The 24,296-nt window shown below is 39.7% G+C and overlaps 1 protein-coding gene and 1 long non-coding RNA gene across 3 annotated transcripts; one reads left to right on the forward strand and one right to left on the reverse strand.

The window, feature by feature from the left end:
* Positions 1–204: 204 nt before the first annotated feature.
* LOC112564951 lies at positions 205–14,232 on the reverse strand. 2 transcript variants are annotated; one of them, XM_025240123.1, is made up of 4 exons: positions 13,584–14,232; positions 2,818–3,023; positions 2,531–2,578; positions 205–2,170 (listed from the first exon to the last, which is right to left on the reverse strand). In XM_025240123.1, the coding sequence occupies exons 1-4, from the start codon at positions 13,588–13,590 to the stop codon at positions 1,514–1,516; spliced, it is 918 nt and encodes a 305-aa protein (XP_025095908.1). In that variant the 5' UTR covers positions 13,591–14,232; the 3' UTR covers positions 205–1,513. The 2 variants fall into 2 exon arrangements, with proteins under 2 accessions (XP_025095908.1, XP_025095907.1); XM_025240122.1 differs by lacking the exon at positions 13,584–14,232 and adding an exon at positions 3,743–7,616.
* On the forward strand, positions 9,653–13,575 carry LOC112564952. Its single transcript, XR_003099298.1, has 4 exons — positions 9,653–9,712; positions 11,579–11,655; positions 12,469–12,591; positions 13,012–13,575. It is a non-coding gene; the product is annotated as an uncharacterized LOC112564952 (long non-coding RNA).
* Positions 14,233–24,296: the final 10,064 nt, after the last annotated feature.

Here is a 24,296-nt window from a genome sequence, read left to right on the forward strand (position 1 = left end):
TCTTCCTATGATTCTATTCATCCATCCATGAGTCTATCCATTTATCTAGATTCTAGACCGACTATCCGTTACGTCGGCACGAAATGAAGAGTGAGAATAAAGAAAAAAGTGTCGACGGTTTTTCCGTCTTTCCATCTGCAGTAGGCATCGTCTTAACTACGACTCGCAAAAAAAGAAAAAAAAAGTCCAAGCAAACTCTGGTCATCGTCAACTTCACTTTATTATCAATCTGTGCATTGCACATACGGAGCAGTTTACCCTGCCATGAATATCACATGATACCGGATTTGAAAAAAAGTAATGGCGTGTGTGGCCGTCATGCTTATCACATAGAAAAAAGTTACACTTCACCGGGGCCACTCATGACCATTGAAGTAAAAAAATAATTTACACAAATATCAAAATGTCATCGAGTGTAGACAGTAAAACTGTGTAAATAGAACACAATACAAATGCATTTGACGGTATATTTAGTTTAAAGGTGTTGGATGAGAGACTTCAATGGACAATTGCATTTGGCACGTAAAACTGGCGATATGAATGTGATGTCGACATAGAAGACATCATGTACCAGTGTAGAAAATAAATAGTTTGAAACTTAAAAAAGAGTAGCCCTTGTTACTTTATACCAGATAAGAATGCGATTGCATTAAAAAAAGTGTACGGTTATTAAAATTCACAGCTATGATTTGCATTGTATTTCAATTGTAAATGACTGACTAGACAACATGTATAAAGTATAAATCTGAACTTACACGTAACTAAAAATGTGTTACGCATGGACACCATCATATGATGAATTCATAAAATACTGAATTTACCTTGAGTCTTATAGCTATGCGATGAGGAGAATCCAGGTATTCGAGAACAGGTGCGTGAGGAGGCTGCTCTGGATCTCCTACAGGTAAAATAAAACCAATGATCTTGTACAAAGCATGATCGCCCATACTCACAGACCTCCAGGAACCCTTACTTGCAACGGTCAAGTGGCGTAAGCTGGTCTGGTTCAGCCTCATGGCACGGCAAGACACTTTGTGGGAGACTGTCCTTCCAGGTACCCGAATGTTAGGCTAGTATCATCTCCCCATTGACTGGTAGCAGTCAGGGAACGAATGAATGAAGCAATAAATGAATATGCCTTATAGATTCTTGAACACAAATAGGTTTTCTTAACGCATATCATATCTGGTCGTCAGCAACAAGCACACATACTGACATGGACGCCATCATATTGATCATAATACTGAAATATGGCTAACTAATATCACAGTGCTGAACTGGCAGTGGTCATGGAGAAACACTAGAACAAGGAACAACTCACACATCTGCCAAACGGATTGTCAGTAGAAAGATATGTGCCAAAATGTCGGGATTCTGAGATGTGGAGACAAAGGGTAAAACGAACTCACCCCGTCGCTGTCTCAACAAGAAAACTACATTTGTTCAAAAACAAAGCAGAAAGAGCGAGTGTCTGTAGACAATGAGCTAAGACTGGTTCTGTCTGAATGGCTTGCTATTGTTGTTGTTTTGACTTTTTGTTGCCTCCCTTCTTATCCTTCGGCTGCTTCTTCTTGTTCTTTGGCTGTTTCTTCTCGCCCTTCCCTCCACCTTTTTCTTTTCGGGAGTTATCTCCCTTCTTGTTACCCTTCTTGGGTTTGATCAGGTCTAGCATGGCCACACCATCTCCAGCTTTCTTTGGTTTCTTCAGTACCCGAGAAGCTGTGTAGTCATCTGGGGTGGTCATGACTTGTACTTCCTCGCCCTTTCCTTTGATCCGTTTCTGCTGACGTCCCTTTTGTCCCTGGTTGCTTCCCCTTCGGGAACGAATCAGATGCAAGCTGTTCTCGACGCTGGTGAGGGTTCGGTTCATCATTACCAGCACACATGCACCCGCTTCCATGGAGTGATCCCTATTCGGAAATTGCACGCTACCCAGAACTCGAGTCATATTGTCTGGCTGCTGGCATTCACCAGACCTACCGGAAGCCACGTGACAGAGACACGTGAGGTTATTCTGGACGTCCCGGACCTTGTTTACCAGTGCTCCCAACGATTTTTTTAGCCGTCTGTCTGATTTCTTGCTGACTTCCTTCATCACCATCTGGTACAGCTGCAGCTGCTGCATGAACTCCACGCTGCTCACATTAAACTCCTCATACAAAAGGAATACCTGTCAGACAGAGTCAAGACTTTATCACAAATGGTGGAGAGGTGGACAGCTTTTCATTTTACATATCGTTGCCATATGTATGAAAGTCTTCAAAAGTGAAGAATAAATAGATTATTCATATGATTAATTTTTTTAAATACTTGAGTTTCTGTCACTCACTACTCAATCAACTAGCCAGCTAGCCAGCCAACCAACCAAACAAAAACTGTCTACAAGGAAAACTTAAAGAGATGATTTTCTCTCTCTTTCCGTCACACTTCCACACCCCCACCCACACATACACAGCGCATGCTCACAATGTCTTTTTTCTTCTCCCTCCCACCACACTCGTTGTTTCCGATTGAGGAAACTTTTACTTACCAGTGACTCATCTATTTCGACTGGCAAACTGTTGTTACTGACGTTGAGCTGGAAAAAAAGAAATGAATGCATTAATTCTCATCCTTCTTTACATCTGTCATTTCTGGGACCCAAGTCCTCCCATTAACTTTTGTCTGTCTGTCTTTTACCGTCCCTCTGTCCGAGACATTAAAAATCTTTCCATCATAAATCGCTCTATTTGTGTTTACAAAAGAAAGTTTGGTATAAACATGTGACGATGAAGTAGTATCAACAAAGATTATTGAAGATAGACAAAGGAAGCTTACTTTATTGAGGATCTGCATGGCATTGTGCACTTCTCTCAGAGCAGTAGCGATCTGACTGTATGGCAGACCATAGTCACTCGGGTTTCTGTCCGGACACACGAGGTTTCCCTGCGGGCTCCGCTTCTCTCGTTCTCGGTTGGCATCAGTCGCAGGCAGACAAGCAATCCCAATAATCACCAGTGTGAGCAGTGACCGAACAAGAAAACCTGTTTAAATATAATGAAAATTTGATGATGTGAGATCTGGTGCCTTTAGGACAGCAAGATGAAAGAAACAGGGGCAAAAAAAAAATAAAAAAAAGCCATGAAGGAGATAGCATCGATAATGAATAACAATCTCCTACCATTAATAGCTAAAGGAACAAAGTACAGTCAAATTAACAGGTAGTCACGATTACCCACATATAAAATGGTGCACTGAGTGAAACAAATATTATCAAGACGAAAAATCGAGTACAAACAAAATAAGGCAAAACAAGGTACAAACAAAATAAGAAACAAACAAAAACAAACATACATTATTCCTTTCAGAAACGTTACCTAAATGAAAAAAAAAAATCAATCGCATACATAAGATGTTAAGAAGCGGAGAAAAGTTGTCTACAGAGGCGTTATGTCTGACTGCACATCTGAGTGTTGTAGCACTAGTGGAAGGACAACTGAAAAGTCTTCTCTCTTTTTTTTATATCTAGCTTGCATTCTCACATATTCACATAAAAGCATGAAAAAAGAGAAAGATCTCTTTTTTCCCAGAAGTCTCTACTCTCTTTTTATCTCACGAGAAATTGAGAGAGAGAGACTACAAAAATAAGACAAAAAAATGAGATGAACATGAGACAAGTACAAACGATGAATTGCTCTGCATAACCCAAAACTGACTTTACCAAGAAGCAAAATAAATATTAAAGCAAAGATTACAGCTTTACCTCCCATAATCATATGCATGATTCTCTCTGACTTCACATACAAAATTCGAATGAAAGGCAAAAACTGATTGTGGTAACTGAAGAATAAACTGACTTTTTATACTATCCGCCGTTTTGTGGTTAGTCACGTGGGCTATCTTTAGCAGCAAAAACTTTAGCTTAGATGAAGTGGCATTTGATGTATAAGGAAATACAAATAGGCAAAACCCCTCAAAGTGTCAGACGTATCTTGTGGTCGAGTTGTCAGTTTTCGGGATTCTCCGGTGGACGTCAGAGAAGTAAATAGGCTTGCTACAACATGGGTGACATTTGTAAAAATGTGGTTTTTAACACGGACATAGAACACGAGGTGTTTCTTCCTTCATTTCCCCTTATTAATTTCCACATTCCTCTTTATTTATTTATTTTATTGTCTTGTCTTGCTTTCTTTTGCTTTTGTTCATTCTTTGTTTTACTGATCTTTCTTGTTTGTTTGCTTGTTTGTTTGTTTGTTTGTTTGTTTGTTTGCTTGTTTTTGCGTTTGTTTGTGCGGTTGGTTGGTTGGTTGTTTGCTTGATTGTTTCTGTCATATTTTGTTTTTTATTTTATTTAACTCACTCACGCGCACACATATCTACACGAAATTTACCGACACCTATCGCTAGTCCTACTCGCATCTTTTTCCACTTCATTTTAAAGAAATAAATAAAGAAGTAAATAAAGAAATAAATAAATATGCATGTATGACTTGTCCCTAGTCAGCAATTTTTTTCGAAAAGATTAACTCCGAACTCCTTATTGGGATGTTTCTTTTCTCCCTTCTTTCCCCACGTCCCTCTTTTCCATTCGAAACCTTCCGTTCTTCCTCTTCTCTAACTTCCACCGTTATCTCCTATCTTTGTTCCCTCTCCAGCCCCCATTTCCTGATCCTTCCTCCAGTGTCTTTCGTTAATTCTTCTCCCTTTTGTTAACAATAGACTTCTGTCTTACTTTACATTTGGTTTTTATTTTCTTTGTTTATGCGAAAAAGGCCCCCTCTCCCGGTTTTTTTTATTTTTAAATAAGGCACAGATATTGTAGCTTTGGCAAGGGCGCCGCACTCTAATTTCTCTTATTATTATTATTGTTATTATCATCCCGCTTTATGTCTTTGCTTATTTACTTTTTTCATCTCTGCCTGTCATTCTCATTGTTAGTCTTAATTCTTGTTTTTATTTGCTTATTTTCTTTTCCAAGTCTCTCTCCTTTCCCGATTTTGCTGGCCTCCCGCACCTACTAACAATCCCACTCACTCCCTGATTACTGGTGTGCGCTGACAAAGTATAGGTATGGCGCTGACGGGCATCCACACCAACTGTCATCGCCGTCTGCGTCATCTCCGGAGCTTTTGTGCTTGAGGCTAAAGTTGTAGGAAAGTCAAGGACTCGCGGATTTTGAATACCTGGACCGTAGATAGGTCGGCAGAATCCGGATACCTCGGATGTAGCGAAGGACTGTAAAGCGTGCACTTAGAGACAGACACATGACAGGCGAATAGTTACTAGGCCTTAGAACCTGAAGGATACTAGTTCGCTATCCGAATAGGCGCAAGGACTTTTCACAGTCGACCAAACTATTAGAAAAATGGTGACTGGCTGTAGAGGGTTGCAAAGGGCAAGGTAACGAGGGAGAAAAAACTGACTGTCTCGTAAAATCTCTCTTCTTCAACGACTAAAATTAAAAACTGACTTCAACATTCTCCACTTACTATAGAGGTCTCTCTCTCTTTCTTTTTTTTTTAAAGCCTGTGGTGGGAAGTCTAGATACCTTGTAAGCGATGCAGTATAAAATAAGAAGGAAGATGAAGTGATGATGCGAAGGATGACTAACGCCAAACCACACTCACCCACTCACAATAAGAAAACTGTATCTACTAAAATGGAAAGAATTATTATATTTTGACTCTTTTGATGGATCCATTGCACCTAGCATCTAAATTAAACCCACAACACCTAAAAATGATGATGTGAATAATAAGAAGAGGAAGAAGTTAAAGCGGAATGTACTTATTCTTAAGAGTATGCTAAGCCGTAGGAGGAGGGAAAGACAGAGTGGAAGTAAAAGTGAAAGGCTCACTGCAGTAGGAACCACGAAGAAAAAATTAAGCCGAGCAACAATCATTTAGACAAATTCCTTCCCCGATAAAATTGAATCAGATATTAAATGAGGGTTAAAGGTGGTGGATTGGGGGAGGATAAAATGTAGAAATGACGACAACCACAACAGCAACTTTCAATTAGCCACGTGACCGTGACGCCATCAGACACCTGAAGTTCACACATGCATGGAACTTCTGGTCAGTGACAGGATCTTGGGTTCATTGCGTGTCTTGCACATGTCATAGTGTGACCAAAGAGGAGTGACAATGTGACAAAGGGACGTTAACAGCAGGAGCTCAGAAAAAAAACGTGGAAAAAAGCGCAGACGAACCCAGGAACAGCAAACTGAAAGGGTTTACAGAGAAAACAGGAGTAGAATATAAAATTGATCTTCTTACATCTTTTGTGCAAGAACAACCAATCATGCGAAAGGATACAGTCAGGAGTAGCACGAAACCGAAAGTAGGGGACACACACACACACTGCTTTTCAAGAAGGATAACTAGAGCGGGCAAAAAACTCTGCGTCTAAGCTTTTACCTCCCTTGACTGTAGGAAATGCGAAGATCGGGAAAAAAGAGATACTTGTCTGAAAGACTCGGTTACTACAAATTTCTTTGAAGCTGATTGTCATGAAATGAACTGAAGGAAGCTTGGGAGGTACAGAAAACACGAAGCGACAGATTTATGTCACAGATATTATTATCGTTAGTAAATAATTGTAGGGGATTTACAGAATGTTGCTAATATAATAACAAAAAAAAAAATGTAAAAACTTTCTTGTGGTAAACAAAAATGAAAGAAAACTGAAAGAATAATACAAACACTTATTCAATCAAAACCTCTTCAAGATAGCAATCACATGGCTTCTCGTTATAAGAGATTTACGAGTCAATGGCTGCACCGCAAACAAGAAACAAAAAAAAAAACAACAAAAAACAAAAAAAAAAAAACCACCAAACAAACAAAAACAACAACCGTGAAGTATATTGAAAAAAATTAAATGTAAAAACGCTATAAAGGAAAGGAACTCTTGGCTGAATTAAAGCATATAAACATTTTAAACTATATTAATTTGAAACAATATCAACAAGAACAAAACAAACTACAATCACATTATAAATATAGGCATTATGTTTCAATACAAAATAGGTTCGTTAAGAGGTTAACAAATAATGATCTCAGTAACTTTAATTCAGGTTTCTGAGTAATTATAATTGAAGCTTGCGAAAGGACATTGAAGTTACGGCCCAGTGCGCCTGATTACTTCCCCACAGCTAAACCAAGATTTATCTTCCGCCATCGCCCGCACACTTCCGCCCTGTGGCGAGCTTTCATGTCGAGAAGGGGATGGTCTTGCGAACAGAAAATGACTCAAAAGCGCATCAGAAACATTCAATCAACAAATGACAGGTCTCGTGGTGTTCTTACCCAACAGGAACGAACTGCGAAATGTATGAACGATGTTCCACCAAACTCCCCTCCGAGCCCTTGTTTTTCCCTTGGGCTAATTACTGCCTTCTGTCTGCATATCAGCATAAACATGATAACACCCGAGAAAGCAAGATGAGGATGTATTTTGCTTAATAAAATAAAATTTTCTTGGTATTACTAAATTTAAACAAGAAAAACTATGATAATCGAAATTATTGTAAATTTAGGAGGAAATATCCGGATTTCAAAGAAGAGAAGAAAAAATTATTTCGAATGAAAGTATTTAGAAAATTTTGAATTCTGTTACAATGTTGTGGTATCCTTCATTTCACCCCCGCACCCCCCCCCCCCCCAAAAAAAAAAAAAAAATCCTGATGGACACGACCGTGCGTGCGTGTGCGTTTGTGAGAGAGATTGAGAGAGAAACAAGTATGCATGCACGCGCGCACACACATACACACACACTCACACAAAAACACACATATATAATATATCGAATAAGTAATGGGTTAAGCAGGAATGCAAAGCGAGTTGAGAAAAGGTAAGTAGATTTTCAGAAGGCAGAAACAGTGTGTCAGGACGAAATAGTCATTTGTAGAAGGAAAGAATTTGAAAGGAGGAAGAGGAATTAAAAAGAAGTAAGGAAAAAAATTCGGGGGAGAGGGGAAGAAAACAAATAAACTCGAACATCCTGTGTCCGTCTGCTGAGAGAACAATAATTGTTTCAGACCGACTGCATGAGTAGATGGTGAAAAGTGTCATCATCATCCATGTCACAGTCTATAAATACAACCAAGAGTTTTTCGTTGTTATTATTTTGTTATTGTTTGCAAGTAATCTGGAGCCGCATCCTCCAGCGACACCAACTTTCCCGAACACACGCGCAGTGCTGGGTCCGGCTGCTCGACGTGTCATAAGGTCAGCCGTTAGTGCGAAGTCCTCTGTGACCACGTGACCTGCTCTGTTCATGGGGCGCCAGCTGGCGAAATCCTGCCTGATAGTTGCGTCCCTTTATATGTTAAGAGAAAACTCGCGTTTGTGAGGTGATTCATTAGAGGAAGTCGTTTACACTTCACTTTTCATGTACAACATTCTGCTAGTAGCAACACTAAAATTACAAATAAGCGCTCCCGATTGCACTTATTTTAATCTGTCTCACCTCCATGCAAAAAGGAAAGAAACTACTGCAGTGAGCCTTTTACTTTTACTTCCACTCTGTCTTTCCATCCTCCTACAGGGGTTAGCATACTTTATGAGCTGTCAAACTCATGATTAGGGGAACGAGAGGAATGCACTCAGCTGACAGCTCAGCAACATCTGAGTGAGTTAGTAAACACTCCAGTAAATGTCAGCCCTGTCTTCATCCCTCGCCCCGCTCCCTTATCATGCCGACTTTCCGGAACCGAAAAAAAAAAAAACGAAAAGAAAGAAAAAGCCCGTAGACAAGAGTCGATTGAGGGACTTTCTAGCGAAAAGATCGAATCACGTCATTTTCGACTTTTGTCGATACCTTGTCACGATGTGCTCAGTCACCATGACCAGCTTATTGATGCACGTGCCGGAAACCGCAGCTGATTGGACAGCGGAAATGGAGACCTCGTCTGATTGGCTCTTTCCGGCCGACGTGACGACGTTGAAGAGTATATAAATTATTCGTGCAGCGTTCTGTGGCGACCTCACAGTCCGCCAGTCCCGCGGCTCATCGGGGCAAAACCACCGCAGCCAAAGAACAAGACGAAACCTGAGACAGTTGATTTAAGTGGGTGACCACGTGATAGCATGGACTGTATGAGGTGTGGGCCGGCATATTACGTGCTTTCTACGGGGGCTATAGTCATGAACATAGCTAGTCTTTGCCCCCGGGGAAAAATAAAGAAATTAAAGCAATGTAAAAGCATGCCTTGCATTCCCAAACCTGCTTAATTTGTTGTAACGGATGCTTACTTCACTCCCTTGACCTACTTGATGGTGGGTGTAAGAGGGACATTGGAGTCAAGGGAGCTGACATGGCTTTCCTTATTGTTTTTTTTTCTTCTTCTCAGAATTAGATTATTTCAGTCTTTGATGTTTTCAAACCAGCTTTCATTGCATTCCCCATCTTTTGTCTACTTTTCGCGTGACATGCAGTATAGCCACATCACGTGACCAAACCACAACACTTCTCTAAGTTTAGGAGAACTCGATCGCTTCTCGAGATTCATTCTGCTAGCGCTAGGTTAAATAGTCCCTCGACTTTGCGGTTGTCGCGGAGTGAAATGTTTGAGACAATACTTATCACATGGTAGTAATCATCTCCTCTAATTTTTTTCTCTCTTACTTTCGCTAGTCCCCTGCGGAGTCAAGTGCCCGTTCATCATCCGGGTCAACTGAGGAGAGTAAACTGCAAAATTGGCTTCTTTCCGAACCGCAGGAGAGAACTGGTATGTTAAAAATTCTATCTCGCTCCGATATCGACACCTTTTATAAATATTCACACAGGTCTTACCAAAGTGCAAATGACCTTTTAACCTATTTTAAGGACCATTCGGAATGTTTTCATAACCTGCAAATAGAACTACGGGTCATCTGTCACTCATTTTTTAATTCATTTATTACAGACTAAAAAAGAAGATATAACATGGTAGATGATTTTATTAGCAATTTCTTATCAGGGCTTAAAAGTAAGTTTCAGCTCTAATCTTTCTTATTCTCCCACATTCTTATGTTTTCACATGTGCAATGAGCATTCTTTGGAATGGATACCTGAGCATTACAAATCGACATCATCATCATCATCATCATCATCATCATCATGTGCTTTTAAACTAGCTTTAGTAATAGAAAGAATATTCAAAGATACTTGAAATTTTTTTGGCTCTTTTGTCCTACAATATGCAATATTAGTAATTTTTTCTTTTAACCATGCAGAAAACTGCATGTTCCACTTTTCCAGGCATGATCTTGCATGAAACAATTTTCCCCAAGTTTTTTTTTATAGTTTAAAATAGCTGCGTATCACTTTTTTTCCACGCAGGCAAATTAAAGTTATTCGCTATACATGGGTGGGAGCTAACATGTTATTTAGGAATGAAGTAGGTCAACTCCACACACCCTACCGCTTATTTTTCATGATGTCTGATGCTTCCAAAATTTGAATAAGTATTAGTGGGAAAAAAAGAAGGAAACTAAACAATGTGACAATAAATATTAAGATTTAAAGCACACACACACACACATATATAAATATACTTTGGGCAATCAAACTCAGTTTAGTTTCAGCTCTATAGAAGTATCTTTGATAAGTGAATAATTGCAGTTACCTATTAGGTAGCTGTCTTTGCCTTGGGCGTTTTCTTTATTTTTGAGAAAATTGCTATGATTGTACTTACATGGTTCTTTTTCACCCGTCAAAATGCTGTGATCACCTTCATCATAACATTATCCAACTGTACTACAACACATTTGTAAGTAGGTCCTCATTATCACTTAATTCCTCAAGTTCTATCTTTTCCTGACATGACCTGCTTCAGTCTGAGACACAACGACTTTTCCTCTTTTTAATATTTCTGTCTTCTTCAGGAGCAATGTTTTTTGCTCTCCACTCCTATCTCCCTTCTCTCTGTGTGTTTGTGTGTGTGAGAGACAGCATTTGAAATGTTTCATGTTTTGTTTTAAATGATAAGGCGCACAACTTGCTTTATTCTTTAGTCGGAAATATGGGATCTCAATAAGCAACCCTCAAAAGAAAAAAGTGAGATTCTGCTTAAATTAAAGCTCTCCACCAAATCATGCCAATTTCATTTTTTAAAATATCAATATTCACAAGTTCTTAAGAACAACAGCACTTTTTAAAAACTTCCTAATGGGTAAAAAACCCATATAAATATTAAGTATTATTTTTGGTAACAAAAGTCTTGAAAGAAAGCAGATCCTACCTCAATCAGGAAACCACATTTTATAATTTGCTGGAGGGAAGAACAAGTTTTAGAATAACTAAATCAATAAAATTATATGTAATAATGAGAGGATGCTAATACTGACTCGAATGGCAACAAACTCTATCAGTCCTCGGTGCAAGCGATTGATGAGGAACTTTAAAGCCTTCTATAATCCCAATCTCATGAAATTTTTTGTTCAGGATGATGACAGTTAACAGTCACAATCGGTTTAAAACTTGAACTACAAGTAAATAGGATTGTTTAAACTGTCTTCATGTAGTTGCTTCATATTCTTACCAACTTCAGATCCTCGTTCATTTTCCCTCCCCATCCTCTTTCATTCATTCATAATTTTATTTTTCGCCATAGGTTGGTCTTCTTTCAGGGACGGAGATGTCGCATCCATACTTGTGGTAGGAAAGAATGTTTTGACCCGGGGTAGGGAGGTAAGGATGCTGATTACAGTAGTAATCATGCTTCATTAATCACCTCAATCTGGCCTGTCTAGTATCCTCACCTCCCTCTCCACGAGTCGGACCCATTCTTTTATTCAAGATGGTAAAAGTTTGGCTTTTTAAAACAGAAGGAATGTCCCTTAAGTTTTGACAGGACTATGACAAATTTCTGAGCAGTGAAGTGCGAGAAGAATAATGTAAACACTTTTACCCCTTGACTAAACACACTCAATACGGACTAGTAAGCACCTCTCTTTTTGTCTAAGGACCTGCCACCATTTATAAGGACCTATTCTCTTAAAAAAAAGCACTTCTAACGCCTTATTTTGCTCCCCCCAATTCTACAAACTTACAAACACCCACAGAATAATTCATTGTATAAAAATGGAACATGAATTCTCTTTCTACCCCGCTCTCTCTCTCTCTCACACACGTGTTCACCGGAACAAAATATTCTTCCTCAAACATTAATATTCTACACAACAACGTGAGTATTGTTAAAGTTAGACCCCAAGGGGGCATGATATTATCTGTTATAGATGGGACTGCTTTGAATACACGGACACTGACAGGAACTTTGATATGAAACAAACAATAAGCTGTGGATAAAAAAGAATTTATCACCAACAGCTACGACACCAGGAAAATACTAATTAACATTTAGACAAATGCCTGTGATCATAAGTTTGTTAATTGAGCATTTTGTTACAAATCATTTACAAACATTTACTTTTAGAATTTTGCATTTTCAAACAAAAATATTGTAAAATCACGATCTGATATTAAATTATCTATTTGTCGCAGCAAAAGCCTGAAATCGCAATTTGTTTCGGAAGGTCTAACAACACTGAATTTGAATTGATAATTGAAAAGTTGAATTGAGCATAAGAAGTGGAACTGAACATTGAAATGTAACCTTGGAAATCCGTAAGATATTTTTCTGTATCGCTTTTATATTCATTTTTCTCAAAATGTGGGGTCTGTCTTCTACTGTTTGCGCTATGTAAATAAATATAAAGCAAAAGAGAAGGAACTGTAGCTTGTCTTTAGATGTTATTGCACAATGTACTTAGTTGCAATTAATAAGTATTTACTGAGATTGTTACATTCGAGATAATATTTTGGCAACCATTATTACTTACTTCTTAGCCCACAATATTTAAAAATAAAAATTTTATAAATGTAGTCAAAAAGAACTGTTAAATTTGGCTTAAATATTCCCTTCTAAGTGATATACTTTAATAGCAAATTTTAAACATTTCTGAATTAACCAAGGTGCTGAAGAAAGGTAATAATGACCCACAATGGATGCGTCAGTGGTTTAATGTTGTTCGTTGGTTTATTTAGTGGCAAAGTGCTTCCACCTTCAGGCGATTTCGCACTGTTGGGTGAGAGGTAGGAGAGAGGAAACCGGAGTACCCGGAGAAAACCCTGACACCTGCCCTGCGAACAGGTGTGACATACAGAGAGTGTCCCGAGACGAGATTTGAACCCAGAACCTCCTCACTGCAGTGGTGACAAGCGAGTGTTCTAACCACTACAATACCGGTCGTCCCTTGTGGTTTAGTTTGCATTTGTGGCTCTAGACAACAACAAGATTCACTGCATGAACTGTGGGTATTGTTTAGGAATCGACGAAAACACTGAAATATCTTTGCCAACCTGTTACTTCCCTCTAATCACCGATTGGTGCAGAATTTTGGAAACAGAAAATCATCAGAGAATTGCCAGATGATCTGTTAATCTATCTTTAACAGATGAAGAAACAAAGTACCACAGCCTTGTTTATCCATCCTCACCCTGTGCAGCCTCCACTGCTATTCTGAACCGTTAATTGCATCCTCATCACACAATGACCCTCCCCTACACTCCTCCCCTTGCTAGCATTGTATACCATTTGTTTGTGTTTGTGTACCTACCTTGCATTTTGATGAAAACACGTACAGCTAATGGGAAATTATGGCAGAGGATTCATCTCCTCCTAAGAAAGGAAGCTGTAGCCTGATGATCGGCGAGTAGCACTCGAGAAGATGTCGCCACAAAATAACCGCAATGACAACACTCAATACTTTAGGAACAAAAGTAATATGTAAAAAGATGTGAACTTTGGCCGGAAGTGAAACTTTGCAAAGTTTTGACAAATGTTTATTCTTCCACACGGGGGTCTATGAGTGGCCGGAATGTGCTTGTGAGGTCAAGAGTATGTCACAATGCCTCGGGTTCAAGGCCGCGCCTAGGACTGCAGCGTTTTGCCACTGATTTAAATATTTAATTAAGACTTTGGGTGTTAATTGTTACCAGCCTGCTTGTTGGTGATAGAAATAGTAATATGTACGCACACGAACGCGCATGCACGCACGCACACACTCACACACGCACACACACGAATCCCAGAGATCGAAGTAGAGAAATAAAGGAGAGAGAGAGAGAAAGAGAGAGATTTTGAAGCCTAACATTAATACTATTGTTACCACCTTGAGATTCTAGGTCAATTAAAAGATAATCAGACTAACAATTTTTTTAAGAAACTACATAAGATTCAAATAAACCATTCTGGGAGTTCGTACCATAAATTATCATTTATCCATTCATTTTCTCAGGCTAATGTCATATCCCTTAACTGATATTTCAAAATATGCGATACAAACTGTTTTTTAAAAGTATTTTTCATTATTCGACAACGCAGTAATATCGACTATTTCATTGGCCTACAAGGTTACTTTTACAGTATACCCACTATATTGTGCATTTACTTTAACTGAACTTTTTATTATTCATTAATTCTAACACTGGGAAGGACAGATAAATTCATTTCTCATCTAATAATATCAGTGTTAACAATTAGGTTTTGTTAATAAGTGCTAAGAAGTCTGTTGCATCGTTTTACATTTCGGAAAGACCAAAGGTGAAAGTTCGAGTGTCCCAGAAGAGTAAGTCGGACCAAGGTTCTAACCAGCTGTAAACTTTAACTGACCTGTTCCTCCCTCAGATACTTTTGGGTTTCCAGCCGCAAGGAAGACTTGTTGGAAGAAAAGTATAAATGTGAAGTTGACAAAATAATCTTGAACTTTTTAAAGAGGTATAAACCCAGAGGAGAAACCCATACTCACGAGCTACAGAAGATCCTGGACAAAGTTAGTTTTCCAGTCTTCTTTAAATTAAACGAATTCCATGGCAGGAATCGGAACCTGGAAACAAGACATAGGGCGTAAACAATAAAGTGATAGCAAAACCTTGCAAACACTAAAAGGACTACTTTGCCGTAGGAATAAAGCTTATTTTAAAGAAAAATTCAAGTGAAATAACAAAATGGGTTTAACATTATAGGTATTTTGAGTGGAAACGATTCTGTATGTCAGTATGTATTATTAAAATCCAGCTTTTTATTTTACTTGCTTTGTCATAAGACTTGTACGGGGTAGTCTTGAAAAATCTGATGACTATTTGTACACATTCTGCACACATTTTCTCTCTTCATACCTCACATAATTAGACTGTCGATATTTCACCTGACAGGTCAATTCAATCCAGCTTCTTAGCCTGTCACTCACCATGACATGAATGAATGGAAACATTTCTAAAGTCTTTTTGCCTTACAATGTCTGATTCATATTTGACGAGATGATACAACTATAAAAGAGACAGAGATGCAGATGATCTAAAAGCACGTTTTAGAAATATTAGAAAACTGATACAAATATTCGTGGGTTGAGTGTTTAAGCTCAAGCTTGTCAGACAGAAACTGATGTGTAAGACCATGAAGAAATAACCGTGCTTAGAATTTTAATGGCCTTCACATGCCAGGTCACATTTTCTAAAAATTAAGACATCATTGTATCTCTGCAAAGGAGAAAATAATTAGAAACTGGAACAAAAGGAACAAACACATCAGTTACTGTCACAGATAATGTTATTCCTTCTCTATCTCTATATCTTCATCCACAATACAAGCTCATGTCTCCATCCATCTCTCATCCTCTTACATAGGTGTATCTGCAATATCTCTGCCTTACTAAAACTGTCTTCTTAATTTCAAAGAGTCATCAGCTTAATTAATTATTCTATACTAATTTTAACAACTATTAAATATTAAATAAACAATATATCCGCTTGCAAGCAATAAACAAGTAAGTGATTTTTGTCATGATTAATGGAAAACACATTGGCATTTTTGACAAATTTTGCAATTTTTTAAAACGATGAATAAAAAAATTGCATAACGTTTCCTTAATAATGAAACTGGTTCAAGACAAGAAAAATAACTGAAACCATACTTTTATGTGCATCTCGTCCAACACTACAACAACGAGGTTATGTCCCTTTAACAAGGCTTTCCAATTTTCAGTTATATGTATGCATACCTATAACACACACCACTGATATTTTAAAACTACGAATCTGCAAAGTAAAAACTTTTAACAAGATTTTCAATTCCCAATTATATATGTAAAGTTATCAATGTACATCGGTCTAGTTCAGATGTCGCATCATACACCGAGTAAAACAGGAAAATATTTCGAGAAATTGTTGGTGCTCGAATAATTTATTTACTTCAATAATTATAATTATATTATAATTATAATTATAAAACATTAATTTATTTCATCTTTGACATTGCTGGATGGGATTACAAACTTAAACTGTACTCACGAACTTGTAATGTCCGTGCTGTACCTTGCTTCAACCAAGTGCCCGAGACAAATTCTTGTAATGAAATGCGTGATCAATGAACAGATTCCACTTAAAAGCAAAATAACTAACCAAGGAACAAAAAGAACAGAAAGAAGTTGCGCAGGCGATGGGTCAAAGAAAGAAAACATAAATAAGATCAGCGAAGTGCCAGCTTCTTGTAGTAGTCAAAGCAATATTACCCAATCACTTACCGTTCGATGCATCATTTATTAGTGAGATAAATTGCGGAAGTTAGCTCGATGAGAAACACTTCAAAATAAGACAGAAATTACCCTACATTGGAGAGAGGGAAGCTGTCACTTGGCAACAGGAAATGAAATGGTGTGAGTGACAAGTATTGGTGACAAGTAAAGACTAAACGGTGACCACAAAAAGCAAAGGATGCAAAGAAAATTACCGAAATCTACTTGTACCAATGAATTTGAAGCATCATGTTTACACTCTTTTGTACATTCAGTCACATAATAGGCAAAAAGTATAATCATTCGAACATTCTTCCTTTAACTGTCTTGAATAATTTATAAAAACAAAGATCCATGAAAACATGAAGATGCAAATCAGTCTCGCAGGGAATCCTGTGCAAGAAATTGTAGAAACAATGGTTTTTGTGGTCAGTGTATTTTTTAACTGCCAGAAAACATCAGTGCTAAAGTGAAGCAAGAAATATTTGTTTGTCCACAGTTTGACTGATCATTAATTCTGTATATGGAGACATTTTCATCCTTCCTAAACACTCCACTGGTGCAACATGTATGAGAGTAGCTGTGTTCATGTTAAATATGGAAAACTTCTCTGTCTGCTTGTCTCTGGCATGTGTTTGGACATGTATGACCACTTGTTGTAGACCAAATATAATTGCCCTTGTCTAATAAAATTCCTTTTCTTCAAATAGTTTAACACTCTGGTGTAGCCTCGGCCTCACCCTGACTGTTTACTTGTTGTTGCTGTGTTTTTGTGACATGTTGGTAGTGAGTGCTTCGATAATCTTTTGATTTCGGCATGTAATTTTGCTTTATTAAACTCTCTTCTTCTCGATATTTGGATGTGTAAACAGAAATTAGTAATTCCCCTTTCCCACTCCACCCCCATTCTAAAAAAGCTGTATTGATAGTTTTCCGCGACTATCATCTGCTTAGACATCTTTCTTACCATCCTCATTCGCAATTTAAGACAAGAAGGAAGCTGATCGCTTAAAATAGTTCCTGTGATTTCTGCAGAGGAGTCGGAGAAATTAGAAACGAGCATCGTTGTCCGATAACACTTTTCTCTCCCATTTTGTCAAAGTCTGCAGCAGAAACCCTTCTTTACTCTTCCCTTACTACCACGCAATTTGAAAACACCTTATACCACTAAAAGATGTGATTCAGATGAAAGTGTTTTAAAAACAGAGAACCGTCTACATTTTTTTTTTATGTGCCTCGATATGAATGAATGGGTGCTTGGGGGATAAATGGCAGTAAGTACAGACATGTGGAGGGAGGGGTAAATGGATTACGGGGTGCGTGTGAACCTGGTGTTTACTTGTTGGCCACAGTGAGAGATAAAGCTGCAAAAGGCAGTTAGGATGATTTGAATAGAGTTACTTCCCTTGTTCCGTTGATAGCTTGAAGCAAGGGAGACAACAGGATGATAACGGAGCTGTAGGGCCAGCGGGTTTCGCGACGACTAATCTTTCACGAGTTGTCTGCACATCCTACTGGCGACCTCTCTCGTTACCTGCTTCCCGCATCGCTGGCGATTCTAGAATCGTTTTCAGTGATTTCCAGAGGAACATGCCAGGTGAAGAACGAACCCACCGACTCCAGTGTTTCCCTAACAGGGAACTCGGAGTAGGACAGTTCAAGACTGCATCACGTGATGGGTTCTCCGCCCTCGATAACGCAGTGGGAAAAAGCTCGCTTGTCTTCTCTTCAACAAGGATCGTAAATTCTTGGGTTCCGATCTCACCCCGGAACAGATGCACATTTTTCTGAATGTAACAGTTGTTCGATTGTTAGTAATAGGGGAAGCTGTCATGGGGTTTTCTATCGGTACCACCGTTCCCTAACCCCTTTCCAGTGGCGCAAAATGGACTGTTAAGAAAGTTAACAGAAATACATCCGGTTGTTTCCGATTTTCATATTTTCTGCCTCTTGTAACATCCGCGAAGTTTCAAGCTTCAAACAATCTAAACCCCCCATACCCATCCTTGTTACATGCCAGGGATTTTTGAATTCCAGATTATCTACCCCCTGCTAAGACGCATGACAAATTTCGGTCGGTCCTATACCGGGACTCCGTGTGATCCCATTCTCTTCCAGGTGTGCAGGTGCAATCACGCGACACGGTGGCAGGAGGTATTAGTTGACAGGACGATAGCCCAGCTACTTTCTTTTCAATCAGGAACAACTACTCGAACCATGTTTTGATTGGATAGTAAAACAAAAATCATAAAAATAACCACAAAACGGAAAAGAAGTCGATGAGAACAAAGAACAAAAAAAAAAAAAAAAATGGGTGGCGTCACCGGAAACTTAAAATTTTAATTTGGCTGATCTAACGGGTGGCTTGGAAACTCAGTGAATATTGCAATGTTTGTCGCTGTTTGTTGTTTTTTTTAAGCATATCACTGTATTTTCAATCGCTTTCTGTCGATTATTTTATATGATTGTGCGATTATGATCAAACAATTGATGTTCTAGCAGAGAAGAACTGTTACAACAGTAAACTCAAGCTGTAAACTCAGTGAACCAGATATGTAGAGACCATTCCCACCACCATATCACCTGATCAATCTTCAGTACTTCAACAACCACAGTTATAAACATCTATTATCAATCTATTGACAAACCCGTCTGGACTTAGCACTGCTAAAGTTTCAGTATTCTGAACATTTTCGCCAAAATAATTGGTTTTCCTAGACCTTCACATACAACTTCGGCACTTTGACAGCACATCGAATATATCTAGATATGTATAAAGACATTTTAGTTGACAGCAGCTTTTCCTTTCAGGCCAAATATTTCCCGACGATTTGCAAAATTCGCTGCGAGCGCAGGACGATGACGAAGCATTCCACGTCTGCCCCATTTACTAGACACTGTGATTAAAAGAAGGAAGTTTTTGTGCGCAGTCATGGAGGATGCTGACCACCCAACATCACCAGCCCCACAATCGCGATTCTGAATCACTGACGTCAGTGATTGGTCGCTAGGGCTCCCAGCATGCACTTCGTCCATCCTTCCCACTCCCTACTCTGAGAAAATGCGGGGGTAGGATTAAAGAAAAAACAAAACCGCACGAAGTTGTTTACCATCCGACCGAGGGGGGAAAAGACGAGTCGGGGATGTGAAGTCAAGAGGCGAGTGTAAGTTGTTTTCAGTGAAAGTAAAAACAATTATTGACTCTCCAGTCGCTGTTGCGCAATCAGCTGTTCGTGAGGGCGAGAAAGGACAACAGTAAAACCCAAAGTCTTCCTTCCAACGATTAGTTATTTATCTTGTTCTAACGGGCTGTGGGCTGGGGAAGGACTGGTGATTCAGAAGAGCATTGAGAGGCCCAGTCTGGTGGGCATTAGACGGTGTGGGTGAGCGAGGGTGGTGATAACTACTCATTATTTTTATCCCTTTGGATTTTTCTTCCACCTTTTAATCCTTATTCATTATTTCCCCATTTTTCTTCGGATATTTAGCAATTAGTAATTCAGTTTTGGATTTTCCTCCTCCCCGCAACTGCTAAAATGGTACACCCACCCGACCCACTTTATGTTCGGATACAGATAATCAGACATAACAGGAAGATGATTTAAATTACTAGTCTCAATGAGGGGTGCGTTTGACGGAGTGTCCAGGAACCAGCCAAGTTTCCGAAAACTGCTGGAGCAGAGGCTGTCCTTACATCCTGCGCCGGTTTCGCATCCGCGGGTGGGATGGAAAGAAACTGGGATTAGCAAGAGATGATCTGTTCTCATCACCACGACCATTGTCTGATTATTGGTCATATTATTGGTCTTATTATTGCTGCGCTCAAAGCTGTGGCCTGAAGCATGTGGGTCACATTCTCTCTCACTTACACACACACACGCATGCTAACTAACGGTCCGATTTGTCTGTCCATTATCGCCACAATACCCGGGAGGTGGTGCACACAGTTTGCACATACCTCAAGCCGCCCTGGCAGCAGACAACTTCAGTCATGCCATACTACATGCTTGGTTCTCATTTCCTGAGAGGATAGGAGTAGGAGAACAGTAAACGGCACAGAATTAAACTCCAGTTAAACGACAAACGAGAAGTACAGGGTGACACAGTTAGCTGCCTGCTATTTCGCTAGCCATGCAGCTAGCTGTCTCAGGAAAGACGGAAATGAAGCTGCCGTGACCTGCTTTCTCATGTCACCAAACAGCTGCAGCAGGTCACTCAGTCCGGGAAATGCAAATCACCGACCTTGCACATACAAGGCTAACGTCAAGTGAGCGCGCGGAGTCCTGACCTGACCTGACCTGACCTACGTTCTGTGCCAACCCTCGCCGGGTTTCATCATGTTTCCGCATTGCACCAGCGCCCTCTCGCACAACGACGCGGACACCTACACCACGGACGTGAATACAAGTTCGTGGTTACACCGCGCGCTCACGACGAACTCTGACCTTTGTCCCAAACAAGCGACAATCGTGACACGCTGACCTGTTTGTCAGCTTTACGAGGACGTGAATGCCGGGTATCAATGCGCCGCTCATACATCGGGTGTTACACAAGTAGGACTACTCGCAGGGCGAGGTTTATACAACCTTCAATCAATCAACAATGACATGCAACTATCACGTCTACCAGTTGCTGCATTCTCCCATTTGTTCTGCTAGCAAGTTATCAAAAACTAATTTTTGTCAAAATGACAGACGCAATCTAACTGATAATTTCAACTTCTAGTCACAGAAGCCACACGGCTCCTACCTGCTTCCAGGTATTGCGAAAACTCCTGAAAATCAACCTGAAATGCGTCATATCCGGAATGACCACACACACAAACACCATGGACCACATGGATTGCTTGCTTGTCTCCTCAAAGTCTCATACCATCCCGTATTTTTCCCTTCACCCGAAGCCAGAAAACGACACGACTGGACTGGTCACACGAGCAGCACTCTGGCTCGCCAGGCTCGGGAGGCCGGAAGTCCAGGTCCCAGTTTCCCAGAAATGGCGATCTAGCTATCTTGCTCGTCACAAGGAGATATAGGATTTGTGCCTCATTGTCTAGCCTATCGCTAACAACTCAATACAAACCCAAGAAACTCTTTTCCGGAAATTGCCGAACTCACTCCTGTAAGCTCTGCTAAGCTCGGTCTTAGCCTGCAATGGCGCGTGGGAAACAGGAACAGTCACGTGATCCGCGATCGCCGCGCCCTCGAAAGATCTTCGTCGGGTTCATCGGGAATCGCATCAAACGAAGCAAACATTTTAAGGAGAACGGAATTACACGATGAAACCCTTTTCGTGTACCCGTCTGCCTGTTTTCGGTGACCAAACTGTCATAGATGTTACTCGAAAACAGGCGTGGAGCAGGAGCAGGACTAGAAATGAACGATTGTTTCTATCGAAGTTTGTTTCCCGAAAAAACAATATGTTTTCCAGAAAGAGGACCCGTACTTTCTCGGTTTCTGATAAATGTCGATCGTCTCACGACCTTCACAAAATGCGACCCTCACTTGTGATAGACTGAAAACATGTTCTCCAACACGACTCTTTTCCCGACTTTTTTCTGTTACTGAAGCAGAATAAATGTGTTTTTAATATCATGCTGCCCTTCCTTGGTTGGGAACAGAGCAAATACTCATAAACGCTGTCACATTGGAAAGATAAAAAAATAAATTCAGGTAAAATGGTCATCCTCACTCAGCCAATAGAGTTCATTCTTTGTTTTCATTACTCGAAAAATTGTCGTATTTTCAAGCTTCCCATCGGTTGTATCTGTAGAGAGTGACTGATCAAGATACAAAAGACACACAGTACAGAGCAAAGATGTCTCAACTTAATTTAATAGAGACCAGAGATAAACCTCATTGTCTTTTTTATTGTGGTAAACACTTATACTATTATACTCACGGAGTTTAAGTTTATTAACTGTTTGATTTTCTCATAACAAATATATTCTAGAGTGAAATCCATGAAACCCTTCTACATTAGAACAACAAGAAAAAGCACAAAGCAAAAGTTTGACTAAAGATTGACAGACAGAAGTCTGACTTATTTCCTCGAAAGTTCTCACAAGTCAATAAATCTTTACAGCTAAAAATATCAAACTTTATTTTGTTTACTATTTCACAGAGGGAATATGAAAACCAATAGACAGTCTGTTGTAGTGTAAATAAAGAACAGCAACATTAGCTGCATACTTTGTCTGTGTTCGTATATGCGTGTGTGTGTGAGCGCGTGCGCGCGTGGGTTCAGCAACGTCAGTAAAGCAGACGACAATTTCAGACTCACGACCACTCATCAACCAGCATCGGGTCAGAAAGTGATTCCACGAAAACTAGAGGCTTATTAAACAGTACAAGGATCCCACATCCCTGTTTGGCGGTATTTAGTCATTTTTTCATTTTCACAAGGAAGTGAGATGAACCGAAACTGACCTCCATTCAAAGTGCACTGGAGGCGAGAGACGGACTGGCTAACAAATACTTTAAATGGTCTTTCCTTAATTTATTACAATTAAAAGCCGTGTGTGTGCGCGTGGCTATATTCTCGTTGGCGTGGATGGAAGATGCGCGGTGACCTGTACATCAGCCTGACCCGGAATGAGAACGTGGCAGCTGCGTGCGAGAAGACATTGCGGCTAAGAGCCAGACGATGTGATGGAGGCTTCACGCTCACAAATGAATTCACAATTTTCTCACTGAGGTCGGCTTGGAAGTTGTCCCTCCTATCACTGTCTTTCTTCATAATTTTTAATTGAAAACTTTAAAAGATAATAACAGCAACGATCGCACACGAGGAATAAACACACTACATTTATTTCTTCTTTCAAAATCAGGAGAATCTTGTAACAAAACAGTAATGACTGACCTGTGCTGCTTAAGTTCTTCTTTTCTGAAGAAGAAACATAGTTGAAAGGGTTTTTTTTTAAGTAGTCACGTGATTATCGTTGTGGAGCCTGGTGCTAGACACCACATTCTTCTCGGGGCCAGCTTTTTTCTGTTTTGATGGCGGCATGCGATTCATCTTTCTCAATACCCAAACCTTTTTGTAGTCAGCCGCCCACTTGAAAGTTAGGTTGACTGGGCCACCTAGGGATCAAACCGACGAGTGCGCATGTCTCTGCCCACTCGACCATCCACTTCCCCCTCGACCGTTAGTAATTGTAGAGAGGATTGTTTGTGCATGTCTATGTATGTCCATGCTTGTGTGTTTGTCGTCGTGAAACAATTTATTATCCATCTCTTCTGTGTGAAGAATGAATGGGAGACGAATGTTTAATTTTTAGGACTGGACTAAAATGTTTTCTAAGCAGATATGAGTTACAACTAGTCTTACCCCCCTGCCATCCTGATTCATCCGAAACAGTTTGTCGATCGCAGAAAATGTCATTTTATAATTTTGAAAAGTTTTGGAATATTGGAATATACTGTTAGTTCTCTCACAGACTGTCACATACACGAGGTAGGCCTATCAAAGTTCATCAACCTGGCCATTTCTATGGAGGTCAATACTTGATGATATGTAGTTGCAAACCGGAAAGGAGTTATTTTCTTACACTTTGGGAATCCGTTGGGGGCCCTATGCTCCTCGATAAGTAACAAGGAATAAACTTGGGAATCAGTACTTTGTATTTTAATTAAGTAACGGGTCATGTGAAAAGTGTTTTCCTCTCAAGTTGGAACCGACAATAGTGCTCTGATTGGCTATCAACAAGCATCACATCCATGTCCGATTTGTCTCTCTTTCTCTCCCAACAGGTGAGGTGCA

This window comes from Pomacea canaliculata, linkage group LG5 (assembly GCF_003073045.1).
Source record: "Pomacea canaliculata isolate SZHN2017 linkage group LG5, ASM307304v1, whole genome shotgun sequence".
Taxonomy (NCBI): Eukaryota; Metazoa; Mollusca; class Gastropoda; order Architaenioglossa; family Ampullariidae; genus Pomacea; species Pomacea canaliculata.